The sequence below is a fragment of the Oryx dammah genome, unplaced genomic scaffold (assembly GCF_014754425.2).
Source record: "Oryx dammah isolate SB20612 unplaced genomic scaffold, SCBI_Odam_1.1 HiC_scaffold_4, whole genome shotgun sequence".
In the NCBI taxonomy this organism is placed as follows: Eukaryota; Metazoa; Chordata; class Mammalia; order Artiodactyla; family Bovidae; genus Oryx; species Oryx dammah.
The window spans coordinates 36,930,740-36,953,093 of NW_024070188.1; the positions used below are offsets into that span (position 1 = coordinate 36,930,740).

Here is a 22,354-nt window from a genome sequence, read left to right on the forward strand (position 1 = left end):
TTTTTCATATGAATATGTAGAATTTACAATCATTTATTGGCTTTCAAACTTTATTTAAGCCTATTTAATTTGGAGTGTTTCATTGGTTGGAAACTATGCAAAAATTTTGGACTTTTTCAATGGTTAAGATGCATACTCTGGGGTCTGATAGTGAGTAAGAGAAAAGTGAATCCTGTTTACTTTCTGCTTGTAGCCTCTGCTTGTACATCTCTGTGCTGAAATGTTGCATTAAGAATGAACTGACAAAAATTAGTTAGCTGATTTTCAGAGGTATGTGTTGCTTGCTGTCAGTTCTAGGGACTGAGTGGATACTCCACTGTCCAGTGGACGGAAGTACATTTTGACACAGAATACGGTCAAGGATGGGAGCCCTGTCTCCTGTCAGCGCCCAGCTTGCTCACTGTCACATGCATGTGACCTCAGGGCCAGGTGGGTCTGGGGACTCACAGCCCACAGGGGTCTTTTCCACAGAGAAAGGCTGTTGGGTTCCAGGTTATTAGCAGTCACTGAAGAGAGCAACCCTTTTTCAGTTGCATCCTTATCTTTTTCCTCTTCCATCTACGTCAACTACTGTGCCAGTTGCCGTTGGGACAGACAAAATAGCTCTTGACAGTAGTCTTCCAGGAACTCAGAATCCACTGGGCAAGATAAGATATAATTCCTTGAAAAATAAGATTTGAGGAGGAAAGAGATAACCTCCTGGTTCCCTCCTCACTTCCCTCGGGAACTGGCCCCAGTGCCTTGGTCATGAAGGTAGTAACTTAGTCTTTCTGTTCATTGCTGTCCCCCAATGGCCACTACAGAGATGCTCAGTAAACATATACTGAAGGAGCGGATGGGTTTAGCACCCGGGAAGGGCTTTCTAGATGTGAGTATGACTTAAGGTAGTTCTTTATAAGAGGGATTTTAAGAAACAGAAAGTCAAGAAAGTATAAGATCAATCTGAGGAGAACTATTCTGGATGAAGCAAGGGGCTAATGAAGGAAAATTCTGAGATATTGTCAGGAAAATAGATGGGTGCCACATTTTGGCGGGTAATGAGTTGCTGACCAAGGCGTGCTCAGAGTCTGTGCCGTGTGTGGTTCTTGGGAGTTAAGTAGAGCATATAACAGACCAGTGAGGTAATCAGACCCCCCAAAACCCAAAAGACACACTGCATGCCTACCTTCTAAATTTTTGTTACTCACGTAAGGAGAAATTTTTTGTCTTTTTAAAAAAGTTCATTTTTTAATTGAAGGATAATTGCTTTACAGAATTGTGTTGGTTTCTGAGTAGATGAGCTATTTGATATGAAAGCATTGTAACCTGATGACATCTATCACTACCTCCAGTTAGCAGTAGTGATATTATTGGCCCTGTTTTAGCCGGTTTCTATTTCTGGTCACTTGAGGAGGAACTCCTTGCCTGAATTATACTTTTGCCTTTGCCTGATCTCTCTGTAGCAGGACAGATAGGAAGAAGGACAAAAAGGTAAATGAATAGTCACTTAACAGTGGAGATCTGCCAACAACTCTTATGTACATAATTTTATCAAATACTACACTTAACATAGCTATCTTAATCTGAAGAGCGTGGAAAATGCATGCAGAATGTTTAAAAAGGTAAACCCATTAAAGAAAGGAAAAATAATATAAGAAAAAAAAATAAAGAGACAGTGGAGTCTGTTGTACAGAATTCATGCCATGAGGATGTGTATACTCGCTAGAGGTGGTAACACATCAAACTTGGGCTCAGGGCTTTTTTACTTCATTGCAAAGAAGGAAATATGACACATGATATGATTCACAGTGCTTGTGAGATAAAAAGAAATCAGTTACTCAGAAGCAGCCGGGCTAGTTCTGGAACCTGAGAGAAAATTCTCCCATGAGTCCTCATAAGGAAGACTCTGAAACATTTTATTTTGGCTGCCAGTAGGAAGGATTGATATCCTCTTATGAAACCCGAGGAGTCAGCCAAGACTTCCTGCTGCCTGGGAGCAGGCTGAGGTGGTTGGTAGCTGTGGGCAGGGCCGAGCTGTCATCTTTAGTCCCTGAACAGCTCAGCAGTCCCTTCTCAGTGAACTCTCTTGAGATACACTTTTTCCCCTGTCACATCACAGCCTGCAGTTATTATGTTTATTTCTTTATTGTTTCTTCTCCTCAAGAGATGGTAATCTGCACAAGGGTAGGGGGCTCTACATGCCTTATTTATCCTTTCATCTCCATATAGCACAAAGTCTGATATATTTTAGGAGCCTAAGACTTACTGAGTAAAGAAGTAGAAAGAACTGGTGGGAAACTATATCCTCAGGTAACTGAGTTAGTTAGCCTGTTGAAAAAGGATTTTTAACTAGTTAGTCTGGATACCCTAGTTTGCTAGCCATATAGGTATTTGGAATATTTAGCCAGGATGACTGATCAAGGAACAGCTGATAAAAGATATTCTTTTTGTCAATGATCAGACAGCATCAGTTGGTCAGTTTTCTGCTGAGTTCATCCCACAAATAGAAAATATTTATAATCCATAACTCACCAGCAGGGACACAAAAGCTCAGAGAACTGGAATTCTAGATTTATTTTCTACTATATAAAAATAATGAGCAATGTATATTTTAATCAAAGCATCTTCATGAGCATATCATATAATTTGACAGCTACATTCACAGACATTTGTTAAATGTTAGGTACTTCCAAAATAATCAAGGTGTTTGTGGAAACCAGTTATGTGGCTTTCACTTGATTCCTCTCCAAATATGAATGACTGTCATTTCCAGTAAGAGAATATGTGTATCCATCTCCTGTGGTGGCCTATTAAGGGCTGTATCTTCCCACCCTGCAGGGACACGGAATACAAAGGGCTGCAGCTCTCCCTGGATCAGATCGCAGCTTCCAAACCAGCCTTCTCCTATGCAGGCAGCTCCACTCCTGCCCTGACTGACAGCAGGAAGGGGGCCAAGTCCAGGCTCTCCAGCTCAAAGTCCAAATCCAGGACTTCCCCATACCCTCAGGTAGGTGCAATGCCACTTGGCAGTTTTCTTTTTCTGTGACTTGGTTTGGTCTCGCAGTGGAGGAAGTATTGAAGCTGTTTGGAATTAATTATCTGGCTTTAATACATTTAAAATTTCTATAAATCTGGAAAGCTTTCTAAAAATATCTTCTTCCTTTAAAATAACTGTGCTAGTGAAAATTCGAAGTGATCTTGTGGTTTACTGCTTTTATATGAAGGGTGTGAGAGGCTTCATTGCAGTCAAAACCATAACTGTATTTTCAAGGAGAATGGTCCTGAGTTTTTTCCTCAACAACGATTAATCAGAAAGATGGGGCAAGCATAGAAAAATATGGAAAACAAGAGCTTGATGTAGAAAGATGGAATCTTAGGACAGGAACTGAAGTCGAAGGATAAATTAAGAGGTGGAGGCAAAAGATCAAGGGTACATTTCACCATGAGATTTGAGCACAGATGGACTGTTTATGGGGAGGAATGAAACAAAGAGGGTCTTCCAGATGGCAGGAATGGTAGAAAAAGCAGCCCTCTTCTCATCTTTGCAAGGTGGTGAGCTGATGAGACCCAGAGGAGGTATTCCAGAAACACCGCAAGGTACAAAGACAAGTCCTGATGCTTGGAAGGAAGAAAAGAATGTTTTTCTTTATCAGCCTCTGTGATATAGAAACTTGTCTATGTCAAATGTAAGCACAACTCCCTCCTGGCCTGAAGGAAGTAGGACAGAACTGAGGATTTTTCACTCCTGGTACCCTGTGACCATCCTTTTCTTTAAGGGCACCATGTCCCAATTCCTGCAGTTCATTAGGGTAATTCAGGAGATGATTCCTGGGCTGGTAGAAAACCAACTGGGATTTGGAGATTTTTCATCAAGGTGGTCTTTATCATTTGTGTTTTTAATTTTTTAAAGTAAAAATGGCAATCTAGCGAGTCCAGAAACTATTATTTCCTTACTTATCAGAGCATTTTTAATTCTGATAACGTCAACAAGTATGTACTGTTTGAGGAAGTGTCATTCGTTGAGCTCATGGGTCACTGAGAAGCTACTATTTGCTAGATTATTTTAGCTTGGTATGCGAAGATGAGATCTGTGTCCCAAGGGACTGCTGTCACGTGGTTCCAAATCTCCCACCAAGACCAGATTTCTTTACCCTGACAAAGTGTAAAGAGGAGTAGATGTGTGATGCCTGGACATTTTTCAATGTAAACATTCTGTTATGAAGACTGAGCACTTTATGTATAAAGCACATTTTAGTCCAAGTTACTGTAGAGGAGGAGCTGCTTCTTTTTATTGAGTATCTGAGAAGCTTTATTACTATCTCATACCTTGGGAAAAGAGTTTTACTGTCTCTTTTTATTACTTGGAAGAATGAATTACTCCTTTGGGTAATTTTGTCCTTATATGGATAGGAGTGCTGGACACATAAATGAAAGAAAAATTTAAATTAGGAAATACTAAGTTAAGAAGGAATTTGTCCATTGTTACAGAGAAATAAAGCTACAAAACCCAAATATTCCCACTGAGCTTCCAAAACCTCACCATCTACATTTTCTTTCACCTCAGCTCTTAAGTCTAAAATTTCCTTAGTTTACAGTAATGTTGGACTACGACTTCCCATGTGGCAAGGAAATCCACCTGCCAATGCAGGAGATATAAGAGATATAGGTTTGATACCTGGGTCCGAAAGATCCCCTAGAGGAGGGAATGGCAACCCACTCCAGTATTCTTGCCTGGAGAACTGCCATTAGACTGCTCCTTGGGTTCATGTGAGGAGGAGTTAATTTGAAATTGTACATGTTTCATAGTTTTTTTTTTTTTTTAAAGCAATACAGAAGAGTGGAAAGTAGCAAATCACCCACTATTTCCTCTTTTTCCCTCTCCAAAATGGTGGTTTCTTCTAGAAATGTACTATGATGCATAAAAATCATTCACGTGCACACACCTATGTTCACATAGAGTTTCTCTTGACTTTTTAAAATGTTCATTCTTGTGTTAATTCTTAGATAAATGCAGTCCTTAGAATTTTGGCCCTGTGTCTCATTTGAAATCTCAGTCATGAATTAAGTTTACTTAACATTTATGCGCCTAGTAAAGGTTATTCTTTAATTGCGTTTGCTTTAGATAATGATGGTGCTAGGTCAATCACTGACTGAGTTCCTAGTACATGGACTACTGATATGTAGAGATTGGAAATGGAACACAGTCTTTGCTTTCAAGGAGCCATGCATGTAGACAGAGGCTTTGCAGTGAATTGTCCTAGGACAATTGTCCTCGGGTAAACAGCGGGTCCTCTTGGGTGACACAGTGGAAAAGCATGACATCCAGGGCAAACTCATCCACTTCTGCTGAAAGGAAACAGCTCAGTACTACCATCTGGAATCCTACATCCTCAGAAATTTTAAAGAAAAGAAAAGAATGTTGCTTCTCAAAAGTCTTATTTGGTCCAAATCACTCTTATATTATTGAAGAATACTTATTTTTCCACTTTCTTGCATTATTGCTATTACGTGTTGGTTCAGTCAGTGCTAGCTGAGTGCCTACATTAGAGAGACGCTATACTGGCCATTGTGATGAATGGGGACAGCGGTTGAGTAGAAGGCGCCAGACTATAAAAAAGTGGTATAAGAAATGCCCTTAAGTGTTCCAGTACAGTTGGAATGGTAAGTTATGAACTAGAATGAGGAGCATATAGAGGATGATGTATACAAAAGGCTTCAAGAGAGATGTCAGTCTATATGCCTGGGGAGGGTTGTTGACCTAGCTCTGGGGGTAGAATTCAGGTATATGCACATAAGGGAAAGGAGAGGACACTTCAGAAAGACCAAGATTCTGAAGAGATGCAGGAACACCCTGAGTGTGACTGGGGGTGAAGTGGGGGAGAGTGGGTCCCTGTGGTTAAGGACAAGGGGTTATATGTTTGGAAACATTCATTGATTGGTGCCAAATATCTGCGAGGTCAAGGCATTTGGATTTTGTTGTATGGAAAACCAGTAAAAGTTTTGAACTGGAAATGAAGCATTAAGGTGGCTGAACCAAGGCAGACTACTTGGGAGGCTCATTTTAATAGTCCTGGGTGAGTCTAGGGGGGTCTGAGCTAAAGTTCTCAACTGAAGTGAAAAGCACTGTAGAGGAAGAAAGGATAAAATTATTTTTATCTTTGACTGCTTATACCTCTTCTCATTCTAGATGTATTTTGATCATTATAGATTTATTTTTGAAATTATATATATTTGGTTGCTCTGGGTCTTTATTGTGGAGCATAGCTCTAGTTGTGGTGCGAGGGCTTAGTTACCCCATGGCATGGGGGATCTTGGTTCCTGGACTAGGGATTGAACCCTTGTCCCCTACACTAGAAGGCAGATTTTTAACTACTGAACTACCAGGGAAGTCTGTGAAACTGCATTTTAAAGCTTACATTTTGTATTTAGTGACATGTATTGAATTTTCCTTTATATATTAATAGATGCACAATAAATATATTTTTATTTACAAAATGATGAAGATTTTCATAGTATTTAATTTTAAATGCTTCCTCCTCTCAAAAATAGTCTTTTACTTTTTGTTATTTCCATGTTTACATATTTTTAGTATGCAAATTCTCATCAGATTTTTCAAGAGGCTGTTTCCAGAACAAACAAACAAACAAAATTGAGCTCATAAGATAACATCTTGTGCTTTTTATTAGTTATGAAAATGATGTAATGATGCTATCAATATTATTTATTAAGCTCTTTGCTCTGTTATGTATTAGGCATATCTGGAAATTTCTAACAGACATTTGATGAATAGCAAACAGTACCACTGCTTTTCGGAATTATTTAGGCACCCTTATTTGAAGATGCGAGACATGCACAAATTGTAATTCACTGTCACTACTCAGTTTGCAGTAGTAGATGAACTTTCAGGTCCCCACTTAGTATGAGATGCCCTTGGGAATGATTTTAGACTTGATTATATTATAGTCACTTAATGAATGACTCCATCACCTTTGTACTTCCATGTATTACTCGGGACAAGAGAGGTCAAAATTGTTTTGAATGGTTTTAAAAGATTTGTTGTAAGAAATATTATAGATAACTCCCAAAGATTCTGCAGGTAGCTACTGTGCTGCTGTAGAGCTATTGTAACAATATGAAAGTTATATTTTACTGGTACTGGGTTTATATTCATGAATATGGCAGCTTATTTTTTTCACAGTTCTGTTGAATTAAAAACATTGAGTTTATGGAATTTATTTTTCAGACCTTACCTCTAGCAACTGCTAGAGTCTCTTCCATCTATTTTGAAGGAACTAGTCATGGCTACTCCAATACAGTGGGGGTTATCTTGACATGGTGTCGGCACATCAATCAGGAATAAATTGCCTCCTGATTCTAGTTTTCTTTGAAACTTTTCCTCTTGGCATGTTTATAGTTGTTACATTTATTAGAGACAGTGCGTGCCCTCCTGTTTTATTGCCTCATTCTGCCCTCCTCTTGCTTTCTCCCTAGTCAGTAATAAGTAATACTCTATATAATTCTATAATAACAGTGCATAAAACTATGTATGCTTCTGAAATCTGAAAGTATTTAATCTCTTGTTACAGATACACTGTAACACCTGCAGGTTTAACTCCACATCTGTTACCTTAAATAATCCCACAGAACCCTCTTAATTTTCACTGCCAGCAATCTGGCTTCTTTTCGATGAAGGTAGAAGCTCTCTTCCTACAGAGGTTCTTTCTGGCCTCAAAAAAATACACCAGTGACTCCTATGCTGACTTTTGAAGCTACAAAGAAAAGAAGGACCAAGAATTTCCCTTACACATAGTATCAATACTTTTATCAATACTAGGATAGATAGCCCTTCATTTCATGTTTTATATGTTACATAAAAACATGTAATCCTTGACCATTAACAACAAAAACTGTAATGCATGTTGCCAAAAAAAAAAAAAGAGGTTATCTTCTCTGAAATTCTTATACTGTACAGGCTTTTTATGTTTTCTGGTTATGTCTGAACTTCAGATATCACCTCTTCTATAGAAATATCAGGAGATTATTATTAGAAGATGAAAGGAAGAAAATTTGGAGGCAGTAAATGGGGACTTTAAGATCCTTGAGGACAGGAGATTTTGCCCTTGATAACCAGATTGCTTTGGGTACCCAAAAGCCCTTAGAACATATTGAGTGAGTAGGTAAATGAATTGATAGATGAGTGAAGTTAATAAGATAGGTGGATAAAGAAACAGAGGAGGGCTGAGATGACCTCAGTATATAGCCCTTTCCCCAGAAGGCTGACAGATTCAGTGGGGGAGATAAAAATGTAAATGAAAAATTTAAACACAGTGTAGCATGCATGTGATAAAGGCATCGTTGGCAGTGGTGAAGCTCTGGTGGTGCTTGGAGGGGCTCCCTTGCCCTTCCAGCAGTGAACTGGAGGTGGGAGTTGGAGGCTGACAATAGCCTCTAGGCCTAGAGACCTTCATACCTTGGGATGTTTCCAGCAAGTTCAAATTTATTTCTGTTTTGGGACTTCTGTGGTGGTCTAGGAGCTAAGACTCAGTCCTCCCAATGAAAATGGTACAGGTTTGATCCCAGGTCAGGGAATTATATCCTGCATGCCCCAACTAAGACCCAGCACAGCCAAATAAATAAATAAATACTAAAAAAAAAAAAAATTATTCCTGTTTGCAAGGTTTGCAGTGGGGCTGCAGGTTGGCAGTCAATAAGGCCCTGAACCTCTTGGGCGCCCCGTCAAAGGCCAGACTCACTCTCCACCTCCAGTTGTGCTTTCACCCCTTACCCATTTATCCTTCTTCTCCCACTGCCTGTGTCCCAGGAGCTCTGTCACACTAGAGGACTGGAGCTCATCTTAATTTTCTGTCCACTTTGGAAATTTTTCATTTTCAGTCTTTCCTGCTTCTGAGATTGACCTTAAAGGACCACTGATCATGTCAATGTTTGGAGAATTGCCACAGTCCTAGCTGTTACTCAAGGTCACCTATAATTGAGTTCTAAATTACCTGAACCCTGTGATCCAGCCAGACTTCTCTGCTCCCTCTTTGCTGAATGCCTTGTCCTTTCCTGCCTCCATGCTTGTGCTTATGCATTTATTTCTGCCTTCATTGCCTCTATTTTTCAAAATTCTGCCTATCATCTAAGGACTGAATGCTACCTCTTTCATGAAATATAACTTTCTCCTTTGTGCCTCTATTTAGAATAATCTGTCTTCTACTGCATTCTGGATATGTCAGAGCTTCTCTTTTGGACTCTAATATCTTTGAAAGTATTAACCAGCTATTTCATACCTGCCCCCCACCTTGACCCAGCATCTGTGTGTCCTCCACATATTCACTCACTGAATGTTAATGAAATGAATGAATGGATAAGTAAAGACTTTAAGAAGAAGGTGGATACTTTGTTGGTTGCCTATAGAGACATTAAGAACCCCAAGGAGGGAAAATATTCTGCTACTATGGAATTTATAACCTATGTAAAGAAGCAAAAGATGCACATGCGAAAAAAAAACCTAAGGATGCTTTCAAAATACAAAATCTTGCAAAACAAATCCAACACCTACCTGCTGAGGAGGAATTAAATGTGGTAGAATCTAGAAGCTCTTTCGAGAGCAAAACTTTGAACAAGTGTTCTCTGGCTCACATTCTAGGGCAGAGAACCATCTACATCCTGTCCTGGAGTGGGCTTTCTAGTCTCCATGTCTCCATTGTCACCTCCAGTGCAACTACAGAGAGAAGTGACAACTGATATTTACTCTGTGTGTGTATGTGTGTGTTTTGATCACAAAATAATTGCCCTGAGGTATCTATACAGTAAGTCCGCTACATACAAACCTTCAAGTTGTGAAGAATAGTGAGAATGTGTGTTCACATGTCCGATCGTGTGAGTTAGTTCATGCACATTGTCACATGTGTGCATCCTCTAGAGATGGTTGTGCTTTTGTGTACTTTACTGTACAGTGCTGTATAGAGTGCAGTAGTACAGTATCTTTATTTCAAGCCCAGGATGTCCAGAAGCAAGCATAAAAGCAGCAGTGACGTAGCTGGTACTTTTCAAGGTGCTGTACCGAAAGAGTAAAAATGTTTTCTTTCTTTATTGTTTGTTTGTTTTTTATTATTTGTGTGAAAAGTATTATGAACATATTACAGTACAGTACTATATGGCTGATTGTGTTAGTTGGGTACCTGGGCTAACTTTGTTGGACCTACAAATGAATTAGACTTATAACTGTACTCTTGGAACAGAACTTGTTCGTATGTAGGGGACTTACTGTAGAAACACTGCTGTTTGGCTCTGCCTTCCAATTCAGAAACGTATCTTTGTTCATGGGCTCAGCCCTAGTTCCACGGTCCAGTTCCCATGATCAGTAGATACTTTTTGGATAACTCTCTTTTTCTTTTAATAATCCAAGTGCATTTATGGTACTGTATCTTTATAGTTGTCTTCCATAAGAAAGGGAAAAGTCTCTTAAAATTTTGGTTTCTTTGTTTGTTTGGTTTGGTTTTTGACCTCTGGACACAAAAGGCCTTGTGCAGGTCATGTTCCTTCATGATCTTTCCTGACCCTTAGTTCCTCCTCTATCCCATGCCCACTATCTTTGTCCAGTTCTGGGCTCTTCAGAACATATCACATTTCGACTACTTCATCAGCCTCCTATTCTTCTTTTGGTCTCTGATCATTTCCACCAGAGTAAGCTTCCTGAAATACCCTTTTCGTTGTGTACCCACTGCTCATCCCCTTCCCCCCAAGCTCTACTTAAAAACCTAAAGAGGCTCTATGTTGGTTATAGTATGAAGTCCAATCCCACAACCTGGGCCTGGCTACATCTTTGCATCTGTCAGCCACCTCTAGCCCCACCATATCAATTCTCCACTCTAGCTGTGTACTCGCCTAAGGACACCTTTCCTGTTGAGCTTCTTAAATCCTACGCAGCCTCCCAAAGCACAGCTGCAGCCCACCTCTCACCCCCGCAGATCCCTGGCTGTAAGGCATAATTCATGTTAAACACATCTCTCTTTCATAACATAGGATGGTTTGGATCTAGGGGAGAGTTAGTGTCAAAAAAGAAGTTGGGCAGCGGGCAAAGCAGCTGTGCTAAATCAAATGGAAAGCCTCTGCTTCTGGCTTAATGGAAATGATGGCTGGAATTTGCGATTCTGCCCCACAGCTGAACAGAGGCGAAGCAGGGGGATGGCTGAATCCACCATCAAAATATGCCCAGGGAAATTTATTTTAACAAAACCTATCAAATCAAATCTTACTAAAACCAAATAGTCAAATTCAAGAGAGCAATGCCTTACTTGACAGTTTTTGGTGGGATCTGACCCAGTCATAATGGGAAATTTGTAGAGTTAAGTTGGATTTGAATATCTTTGCTAAGAAATTTAGATTTCTTTAACTCATCCATCCTTCACAGATTTTTAGGAAACCCCTTTAAGCACATTATGGCACATTGAATTGCAGTGTTTTCCTGGAAGGTCAAGTTCTGGATGTATATTATTTAACAGTTTGTGCTCTTTTAGTTTTCCTTATTATTTTCCTTATTGTACTTGACTTAGAAGATAAGAAAGTAGATCCATCCTTCCATTTACAGATACCAGTTTGAAATTGATCACTTCGGTAGAGGGCCTTTGAGCTTTAGTTTCTTTTCACAGAGTTACAAGTCTGATAGGCCTCCTCTTTCAGCATGCAGAAGGCCAGTGATATGCCTGCCAATAATCTGTTGGCCCAAGTCTAGGACAGTGCCAAGAACAGCTTGGGCAGCCGTCCTTTGTTGAGACTCAGAATAAACTGATGGAAGGCCAGACAAAGCTGCAATAAGGGGCTGGAGCAGGTGGCACCACCTGCACCCATCTAATTCAAGCCCATCTAATCTGCCACTTACATGTGAAACACCAGAGAGTGAGTCACAGTATCAGTGAAAAGACGGAAGTAGTTCTGGCTCATGCTCAAAGCCCATCAGGGAAGAAGATTACCATTAAACCTAGTGCTTCTGGTCCTGGAAACCCAGGATTTATCCAATGGGCTAGAGCCACTTCTGTATTTTCAGTGCGAAGTTGAGATCGCCTTGATCCTTTACAGCTGTGTGTGCCAGGACATTAAAGGGCCTAATTAAATGTTTATTACCTGTTTAAAATCTTCAGTGCAGTGAAGATACCTGCCAGCCTTTGGGACTTTACCTTTGGATTTATAGACGGATGTGGACTGTGGATTTCATGGTTGGGAACAGCTCTCTCCATATGGAACCGTCTAGGGGATTCCTTACAGAATTACACTGGAGAAAACCCGGCCTCTGGTTCCGAGTGCTGGTTCCAGCTGCACATCACCCTGACAGCTAATGAGATGTCGACTGTACTTATTTTTCTGTGAGAAAAATGACCAAACCAGATCCCAGCGACATTTTTGTAACTGTGGGGGGTGGATTAAGAGAAGGCCTATGACATTTCAAACCACATTTGAGGTACATAAAAAAACTTCCCATGTTTCTACTTAATGAAATTTATCAGGAACTTACAGGTATGAAAGATTTCTCACCAAAATATTCTTTGAACTAAAAATAACTAAAATGTGGGTTAAAGCTAAATATGTCAGAAAAAAACAACAGATTATACACTATGAGTGAAGCAGATCATAAAAATAATGAGTGAAAAATCTTGTGAACCCATTCATTAAAACTGTTATCTTCATCCGATTGAAGATGACGATTTATACCATTTTCTAAAATGAAGGGGGAAATGGCCTAAGTTCTTAAAATGTTTAATCATTAAATTTTTAATCAGTATTTGCTTTCTAATTATTTATAGTTTAAGCAGAAATATTTATTGTGTAGTTCCTCTAGTGGAGTCATCCTGGACTCTGGAATGTGACTCAAGATTGACATTTTTTTCTTTTAAAATGCATTCTCTAATTTTCCTTGAAGGTTTCCTTAAGCTTAACTCTTTTGAAGTTGTATGTAATTAAACAGAATTTCATTTAAAATTTCATGAGGATGCTTTTCCAATGCTAAACATGTGCGAGACTTATGTAGAAATCATGTTATATTTAGCCTTTTTTAATGTATGTTCCTGAATTATGTTCCTGAATGTTCCTGAATTATCCTTCTGTTGATTAATTAGACAATAAATTACACATGAAGTAAAAGCAAAAATTTCTACCTACCATTAATAGGAGTGCAGGAATGAAACAAATGTCTACTTGATATCTTCTTTGCAGTTTCATTTATTTACAATTTCTAGGTAGTAAAGTTTTTCATGTTAGAAATGGACTTTATTATTTGACTGCTATTCAGTTACATTTTCACAGGCAAATGTTTTCAGTCAGCCCTTCAGATTAGCAAAATAACTTGCATAATTGTCATCTTAAAATGCATTTGATTTTGACATTAGTTTTTCTCTTATGCTTATGTTTATCCTTGACAAAACTCTCGGCAATTTCCAACGTGTATAAACCAAAGCCGTTCTTCATAGCAAACACAACTCCTGTTTGAGGGAAGCACCCCCAGCAGTGGGGGTTATTTTAATGGACATGCTGTATTACTTTAATCTAACCCTTTTACCATCTGTTCTTCCCATAACAGTGAATGAAAAAAGAAAAAGGACATATTTTATGTTTCAGGGTTACATTAGTAAAAAGTAAGATAAAAGTGATTTAAAAGCATGCATATGTTCTTAGTACAATGCAGTCTGCATCTGTGATTTTTTTTTCTCATGGTTCAGACACAAATCAAGAGGAAAGCTGTTCATGCCTGATAGAGTGAAAGTTTTTCATAGAAAACAGGACTTTACCATAAGAGGGTCTCTCTCTATATTTTACAGCTAAAAATGATATTTTAAAAAAAACCTCAGTGAGCTGCCAGCATAAAAATAGATAATGATAACATCTATCGTTGGAACATCTGGCATTTTTCCTGAGTTGCCTTGTTGCTGCCATATCCAGATGAATGCAGAGCACCTGTCTGGAACATGCTGTTGAGGCAGGAGAGACTCTCATGACTGTTATCAAAAGGGGAATATCTGTGCTATAACTGTTGTGGAAGAGTGCTTCAGTGCTATGAGGACATCACCGAGGCTGTGTGGAGATGGTCTACTGGAATGTAGAGGCTGGAGAAAGCTCCCTTTGTAAGAACATGCTTGGGGACCTGAGATCCATTACTGCTACCTAGAGGGTGGGACACTGCTGTTTTTGTTAGCTAGGTACCTAAGTCTAGACGAGTCCAGGATTCTGAAAAGAGCAAAGATTCTGGAATTGCATCTCTCCTCTTAAATATCATACTCATGTGAACTTGGGCAGATTAGGTTTTTTGTTTTTGCTTCATTTGTTGCATCAGTAAAGGGATCAATGATTTAAGATGTGAGCATTTAATAAGATAATGTCTGTGGGATCTCAGTACAGTGACCAGAGCAAAGCAAGTATTTGATAAAGGTAGTGTGATGGGTTGTTGTGTGATGGGTATTAGTTAGCATATGCAAATCATATGGCAAACTGCCTCTTAGTCATAAGTTCATTTTCCCTTCCCAAGTAGCTACAGTGTTAATAGAGTAATAGCTCCCTTCTTTGAACTCCTTAACTACATCGCTTTTCTGTTTGTTCAGCCCTTGCCATTGTTGAACTTGTATTCAAGTTATGTCTTGTGCATTATTTATACTGCTTTTAATATGAACACCTTGAACATAGAGCTGTATTTCTCAAATCGCTTGGCATACTGCCTTGCCAATATTAGATGTTCAGTAAATATCAGAATGAATCATAGAGTGAATTGTTGTAAATAGTTTCCATTGAATGCATGTAAAACCCCAGCTGATGGCTCAGATTTTTAACTGGATGAAGTGTCAGTCTCTTTTAGAAGGAATGATTCTTTCACGAGCCCTGAGTCTCAGAGGAGAGCTGGGGGCTGTGACTGGGATCTGACATCCATTGCTGGCAGGCATCCAAGCTCTTTGCTGGTCGGTGTTAGCCCACCTTTGGTGGGTGACATGTGGTTTCAAATTTATTAGAACCAGGGCATCCTTCATCTGACTCATTTTTTAGATTTACCAACATGAAAGCCTGTTTTGAAAATTAAATTTTAAATAAGAAATAGGGATAAATTAAGGTGCAGAGTATTCATAATAATAAATTTTCTAAGAAAGAAAAATAGAGGTTTCTGCAAAATTAACCACCGGGAGTTGGTGATGGACAGGGAGGCCTGGCGTGCTGTGATTCATGGGGTCGCAAAGAGTCGGACATGACTGAGCGACTGAACTGAACTGAAACTTTCATTGTTGATAAAATCTAATTAAAATAGGGAAACGAATCATTTCATTTCTTATCTTTAAACAGAGGAGAGTGTCATTACCTTTTCAAAAGAAGAAGAGCAGATATTCTATAGGTTCTGAAATGTGATTTTATTATTACTTTTTTTAACCTAAAAATGGTCTACATATCAACAATTGCTGGGAGAACCATTCACAGGTGCCAACTAATCAATCATAAGTGTCCTCTCTCTCCACCCTTGAAACAGATCTGTGGGCTTTCTGTCAAAGTTAAGTGATAAGAATCGTTGGTACCAAAGGGCATTTGAACCTTGAAAATCAGAGCATTTGGAAGAAAAGCCCATAATGTTTAGGTGATTGGCCAGTCACCTGATTTCTTTTTGCAGCTGGGATGTTGATTTCTTTTTTAAATTTTTTATACTGAAGTATAGTTGATTCACAATATTGTGTTGGTTTCAGATATATAGCAACTGTGATTGTTATATATACAAATATATATTTCAGATTATTTCCATTATAGTTTATTATAAGATATTGAACATAGTTCCCTGTGCCTTACAGTAAATCCTTATTTCTTATCTATTTTATGTATAGTAGTTTGTATCTGTTAATTTCATACTCCTAATTTATCCCTCCCTCCCTCCCTTTGCCCTTTGGTAACCGCAAGTTTGTTTTCTATGTCAGTGAATCTGTTTTTGTTTTGTGTATAGATTCATTTGAATTATTTTTTAGGTTCCACGTATAGGTGATAGCATATAATATTTGTCTTTTTCTGTCTGGCATACTTCACTTGGTATGGTATTTTCTAGGTCCACCCATGTTGCTGCAAAGGACAATATTTCATTATTTTTTATGGTTAATATTGCATTGTAAATATACACCACATCTTCTTAAACCAGTCATCTGTTGATGGGCACTTGGGTTGTTTCCACATCCTGGCTGTTGTAAATAACACTGCCATGAACACTGAGGTGTATCTCTTCGAATTAGAGGTTTATTGTTTCCAGATGTATACCCAGGAGTGGAATTGCTGGATCATATGGTAGTTCTATTTTTCATTTTTTGAGGAACCTCCATATGATTTTCCATAGTGGCTGTACCTATTTACATTCTCACCAGTAGTGTACAAGACATGTTTTCTCCAAAAGAGATGTTGATTTCCTTATCCTTTAACCTATGTGTTTTATCTCTGACATGCCTATAGAGTGGAACTGAAAATATGACCTCTAGATGATATAATCTAGGGGAAAAAATCATTTTTACAAGATTGTGGTATAACTATTCCTCTCTACTGAAAAGAAAATCATTGATTAAGGACCTTTAGGTCCCCAACCTTTTTGGCACCAGGGACCAGTTTCATGAAAGACGGTTTTTCCACAGACCCGGGGTGGAGTGGGGGATGGTTTCAGAATGATTTAAGTGTATTACCTTTATTGTGCCTGCCGCTCACCTCCTGTTGTGCAGCCTGGTTCCTAACCGGTCACAGACCACTACTGATCTGTGCCCCCAGCGGTTGGGGACCTCTGCTTTACTACATATATATCTGTAACATTTGCATTTTAAGAGTATTTTGATGCATGTTATTTACTTGATCTTCTCTGCAGTGGTATAATGCAGGCAGTCTTTTCCTGTTCTGCAGATGGAAAAATCAAAGCCCACAGGAGGTGATCTTCAGGACAAGTCATGTTGGATGATAGTAGATCAGGGTCCACCCATATTTGAATTTAGATCTGAATGCTGTTTCTACTGGAATCTCTAATTCATAACTTAAAATAATATTTTTATGCACAAAATATTAATCATCAGTAATAAAAACAGATATTTAATTAAATTATAGCTTTATCAGAGCATGTTTCTATTTCTTCAGAAAAAAAGTTTAAAACAAATGGCCTTGTCTCTAATCATTCTATAAAAATGAAATATTTTGCTATATAGGATTTTCTTATTTTAAAATACCTATGTCGAAGAAATTCCCTGATAGTCTAGTGGTTAGGACTTGGTTCTTTCACTTCAGGCGCTCTGGTTTGATCCCTGGTCAAGGAACTAAGATCCTGCAAGCCACGTGGTAGGGCCAAAAAACAAACAGAAATGAAACACAAATCTTAACTTTGAAATGATTTCGTACATAAAGAAAAGTTTCAAGGACTGTAAAGTATTTCTGCCTACTAAACCTAGGTTCACTACAGCTTAACATTTTGCCATATTTGCTTTGTCATATTCTCTTTCTCTTTTCCCACCTGCCCTCATTTTTTATTTTTTCTGAACCAGCTTAGAGTAGGTTCCATATATAATACCTCTATACCTACACCTTACTACTCAGTGTATCAATATATTGCTTGGTGTAGTGGCTTCCTACCAGTGGGGAATTGCAGTTTTTGTTAACTGCTGCCAAATTCCCTTCCATAGAGGCTGTTATCAGTCTGCATTTCCATCAGCAGTGGGTGGGACAGAGTACCTGTTTGCCCACACTATGCCAAGCGATGTATTGTCAAGCTTTTGAATGTGTGATAATCTAATGGTTAAGAAATGGTATCTCAGGGACTTCCCTGGTGGTCCAGTGACTAAGAGTCCGAGCTCCCAATGACAGGGGCCCCAGTTATGACCCTGGTCAGGGAACTAAGATCCCACATGCTGCAACTAAGACTTCATATGCCATAATTAAAGATTCCACATGCTGCAAGATCCCGAAGATTCTGTATGCCGCAATTAAGACCTGGCACAGCCAAATGATATTAAAAAAAGAAAAAGAAATGGTATTTCATTGTTTTAATTTGCATTTATCTTACTCAGAAGTTAAACATGTTTTCATATGTTTAGGCTGTTTTAATACTTTTATGAATAGTCAGTTTATGTCTTTTGACTATTTTTCCTTGTGCTTTCTTTTCTTCTGTTATTTTTCTAACTTTTGAATAGAGAATTGAATTTATGTTTATTCTTTCACTTTTATTGAATTAGGTATCTAAAGCTATATATCCCCATAATCTGGATATGTAGTATTTTAATTATCCTTTTCCTAGAAATTCTGTAGTTTATACTTTATTTTCCTATTTTCTCCAAGAGTTAGTTTTGTTTTTTTAGGTGGAAGGATTCTTTTTTAATTGTTCTTAATTTTTATTTGTTATTCATTGAAGTCAGAGATTGTTGTCTGTAATATTTCTACTTGGTCAAATTTCCTAAGTTTTTTTTTATAACCTAATATTTTATGAATTTTGATGGTTCGTCATGGATGCTGAGGCTTATTCCTTATTATCAGTGTGTAAAGTCTGATATATAACCATAGCATTTATTGTTTGTTTTTTTTTTTTTACATCTTCTGTAGCTTTCCTTATTTTGAAGGGATTTGCCTTATACTGAAAGTGGCATTTTAGTCTCTTATTATTATGGTATTACTCCTTGTATCTCTATGGCTTTGGCTTTATGTAGCTGTTATCACCAAGTTATTTGATGCATAGGTAGAAAGACAAGAAAAAAAGAATGTTTTTTAAGCAAGAGAATAACATGATTAGATAGGAGTTTCAAAAAGATTTCTGAAGTGGTTAGGTTCTGGGAAACCCCAACACCAAGCTAGGGGTTTGGGAGTTTTGGGGAGATGGCAACCCACTCCAATTTTCTTCCCTGGAAAATTCCGTGGACAGAGGAACCTGGCAGGCTACAGTCCATGGGGTTGCTAAGAGTAAGAAATGATTGAGCATGCATGCATGCAAGGGGCTCATTTGTTGTTCCTCTGGCAGGAAGACACCAGAAAGACAGAAAGTAGCTTAGTAGTTTCCAGGTACTGGAGAGAATGAAGAGTTACTGTTTAATGACAAGAGAGTTTTCCAAGGTAAAGGTTTTGAGATGGGCAGTGATGATTGCATAGGAATGTGAATATACTTAATGCAACTGAATTGTACACAAAATTGGGTAGCATCGAAAGTTTTATGTTATGTGTTCAGTTCAGTCGCTCAGTCATGTCCGACTCTTTGTGACCCCATGGACTACAGCACCCCAGGCCTCCCTGTCCATCATCAACTCCCAGAGTTCACTCAAACTCATGTCCATTGAGTCAGTGATGCCATCTAACCATTTCATCCTCTGTCGTCCCCTTCCTCTCCTACCTTCAATCCTTCCCAGCATCAGGGTCTTTTCCAATGGGTCAGTTCTTCTCATCAGGTGGCCAAAGTATTGGAGGTTCAACTTCAGTATCAGTCCTTCCAATGAACACCCAGGACTGATCTCCTTTAGGATGGATTGGTTGAATCTCCTTGCTGTCCAAGGGACTCTCAAGAGTCTTCTCTAACACCACAGTTCAAAAGCATCAATTCTTCAGTGTTCAACTTTCTTTATAGTCCAACTCTAACATCCATACACAGCTACTGGAAAAACCATAGCTTTGACTACATGGAGCATTGTTGGCAAAGTAATGTCTCTGCTTTTTAATATGCTATCTAGGTTGGTCATAACTTTCCTTCCAAGGAGCATGCGTCTTTTAATTTCATGGCTGCAGTCACCATCTGCAGTGATTTTGGAGCCAAAAAAATAAAGTCCATCACTGTTTCCACTGTTTCCCCATCTATTTGCCATGAAGTGATGGGACTGGATGCCATGATCTTCATTTTCTGAATGTTGAGCTTTAAGCCAACTTTTTCACTCTCCTCTTTCACTTTCATCAAGAGGCTCTTTAGTTCTTCACTTTCTGCCATAAGGGTGGTGTCATCTGCATATCTGAGGTTATTGATATTTCTCCCAGCAATCTTGACTCCAGCTTGTGCTTTATCCAGCCCAGAGTTTCTCATGATGTATTCTGCATAGAAGTTAAATAAGCAGGGTGACAATATACAGCCTTGACATACTTTTTCCCCTATTTGGAACCAGTTTCTTGTTCCATGTCCAGTTCTGTCACTTCCTGACCTGCATACAGATTTCTCAAGAGGCATGTCAGGTAGTCTGGTATTTCCATCTTTTTAAAAATTTTCCAGTGTTTATTGTGGTCCAGCCAGTCAAAGGTTTTGGCATAGTCAATAAAGCAGAAGTAGATATTTTTCTGGAACTCTCTTGCTTTTTCGATGATTCAGTGGATGTTGGCAATTTGATCTCTGGTTCCTCTGCTTTTTCTAAACTTGAACATCTGGATGTTCATGGTTCATGTACTGTTGAAGTCTGGCTTGGAGACTTTTAAGCATTACTTTACTAGCGTGTGAGATGAGTGCAATTGTGCAGTAGTTGCAATATTCTTTGGTATTGCCTTTCTTTGGGATTGGAATGAAACTGACATTTTCTAGTCCTATGGACACTGCTGAGTTTTCCAAATTTGCTGGCATATTGAGTGCAGCACTTTCACAGCATCATCTTTCAGGATTTGAAATAGCTCAACTGGAATTCCATCACCTCCACTAGCTTTGTTCGTAGTTCAAGTGGGCTTCCTAAGGCCTACTGACTTCTCATTACAGGATGTCTGGCTCTAGGTTGGTGATCACACCATTGTGATTATCTGGATCATGAAGATCTTTTTTGTATAGTTCTTCTGTGTATTCTTGCCACCTCTTCTTAATATCTTCTGCTTCTGTTAGGTCTATACAATTTCTGTCTTTTATTGAGCCCATCTGTGCATAAAATGTTCCCTTGGTGTCTCTAGTTTTCTTGAAGAGATCTCTAGGCTTTCCCATTCTATTGTTTTCCTCTATTTCTTTGCATTGATCAATGAGGAAGGCTTTCTTATCTCTTTGCTATTCTTTGGAACTCTGCATTCAGATGGGTATATCTTTCACTTTCTCCTTTGCTTTTCACTTCTCTTCTTCTCACAGCTATTTGTAAGCCCTCCTCTGACAACCATTTTGCCTTTTTGCATTTCTTTTCCTTGGGGATGGTCTTGATACCTGCCTCCTGTACAATGTCGTGAACCTCTGTCCATAGTTCATCAGGCACTCTGTCTATCAGATCTAATCCCTTGAATCTAATTGTCACTTCCACTGTATAATTGTAATGGATTTGATTTAGGCCATACCTGAATGGTCTAGTGGTTTTCCCTACTTTCTTCAATTTAAGTCTGAATTTGGCATTAAGGAGTTCATGATCTGAGCCACAGTCAGCTCCTGGTCTTGTTTTTGCTGGCTGTGTAGAGCTTCTCCATCATTGGCTGCAAAGAATATAATCGATCTGATTTCAATGTTGACCATCTAGTAATGTCCATGTCTAGAGTCTTCTCTTGTGTTGTTGGAAGAGAGTGTTTGCTATGACCAGTGCATTCTCTTGGCAAACTCTATTCATCTTTGCCCTGCTTCATTCTGTACTCCAAGGCCAAATTTGCCTGTTACTCAGGTATTTCTTAACTCCCTGCTTTTGCGTTCCAGTCTCCTATAATGCAAAGGACATCTTTGTTCTAGAAGGTCTTGTAGGTCTTCATAGAATCATTAAACTTCAGCTTCTTCAGCATTAGTGGTCAGGGCATAGACTTGGATTACTGTGATATTGGGTGGTTTGCTCTGGAAACAAACAGAGATCATTCTGTTGTTTTTGAGATTGCATCCAAGTACTGCATTTCAGACTCTTTTGTTGACTACGATGGCTACTGCATTTCTTCTAAGTGATTCTTGCCCACAGTAGTAGATATAATGGTCATCTGAGTTACATTCACCCATTCCAGTCCATTTTAGTTCACTGATTCCTAAAATGTGGATGTTCACCCTTGCCATCTCCTACTTGACCACTTCCTGTTTGCCTTGATTCATGGACCGAACAGTCCAGGTTCCGATGCAATATTGCTCTTTACAGCATCGGACTTTACTTCCATCACCAGTCACACCTGCAACTGGGTGTTGTTTTTGCTTTGGCTCCATCTGTTCATTCTTTCTGGAGTTATTTCTCCACCCATCTCCAGTAACATCATGGGCACCTACCAACCTGGGGAGTTCATCTTTCAGTATGTTATCTTTTTGCATTTTCATGTTGTTCCTGGGGTTCTCAAGGCAAGAATACTGAAGTGGTTTGCCATTCCCTTCTCCAGTGGACCACATTTTGTCAGAACTCTCCACCATGACCCGTCTGTCTTGGGTGGCCCTACAGGGCATGGCTCATAGTTTCACTGAGTTAGACAAGGCTGTGGTCCATGTGATCAGTTTGGTTAGTTTCCAGTGATTGTGGTTTTC

The 22,354-nt window shown here is 38.9% G+C and overlaps 1 protein-coding gene across 1 annotated transcript in view; it reads left to right on the top strand.

The window, feature by feature from the left end:
- The window catches only part of SIM1 (SIM bHLH transcription factor 1), a 74,880-nt gene that overhangs the window by 38,608 nt on the left and 13,918 nt on the right, over positions 1-22,354 (top strand). The window contains exon 10 of the mRNA XM_040239122.1: positions 2,818-2,986. Coding sequence (XP_040095056.1) covers positions 2,818-2,986 — 169 coding nt within the window. The remainder of the gene's footprint in view (positions 1-2,817; positions 2,987-22,354) is intronic.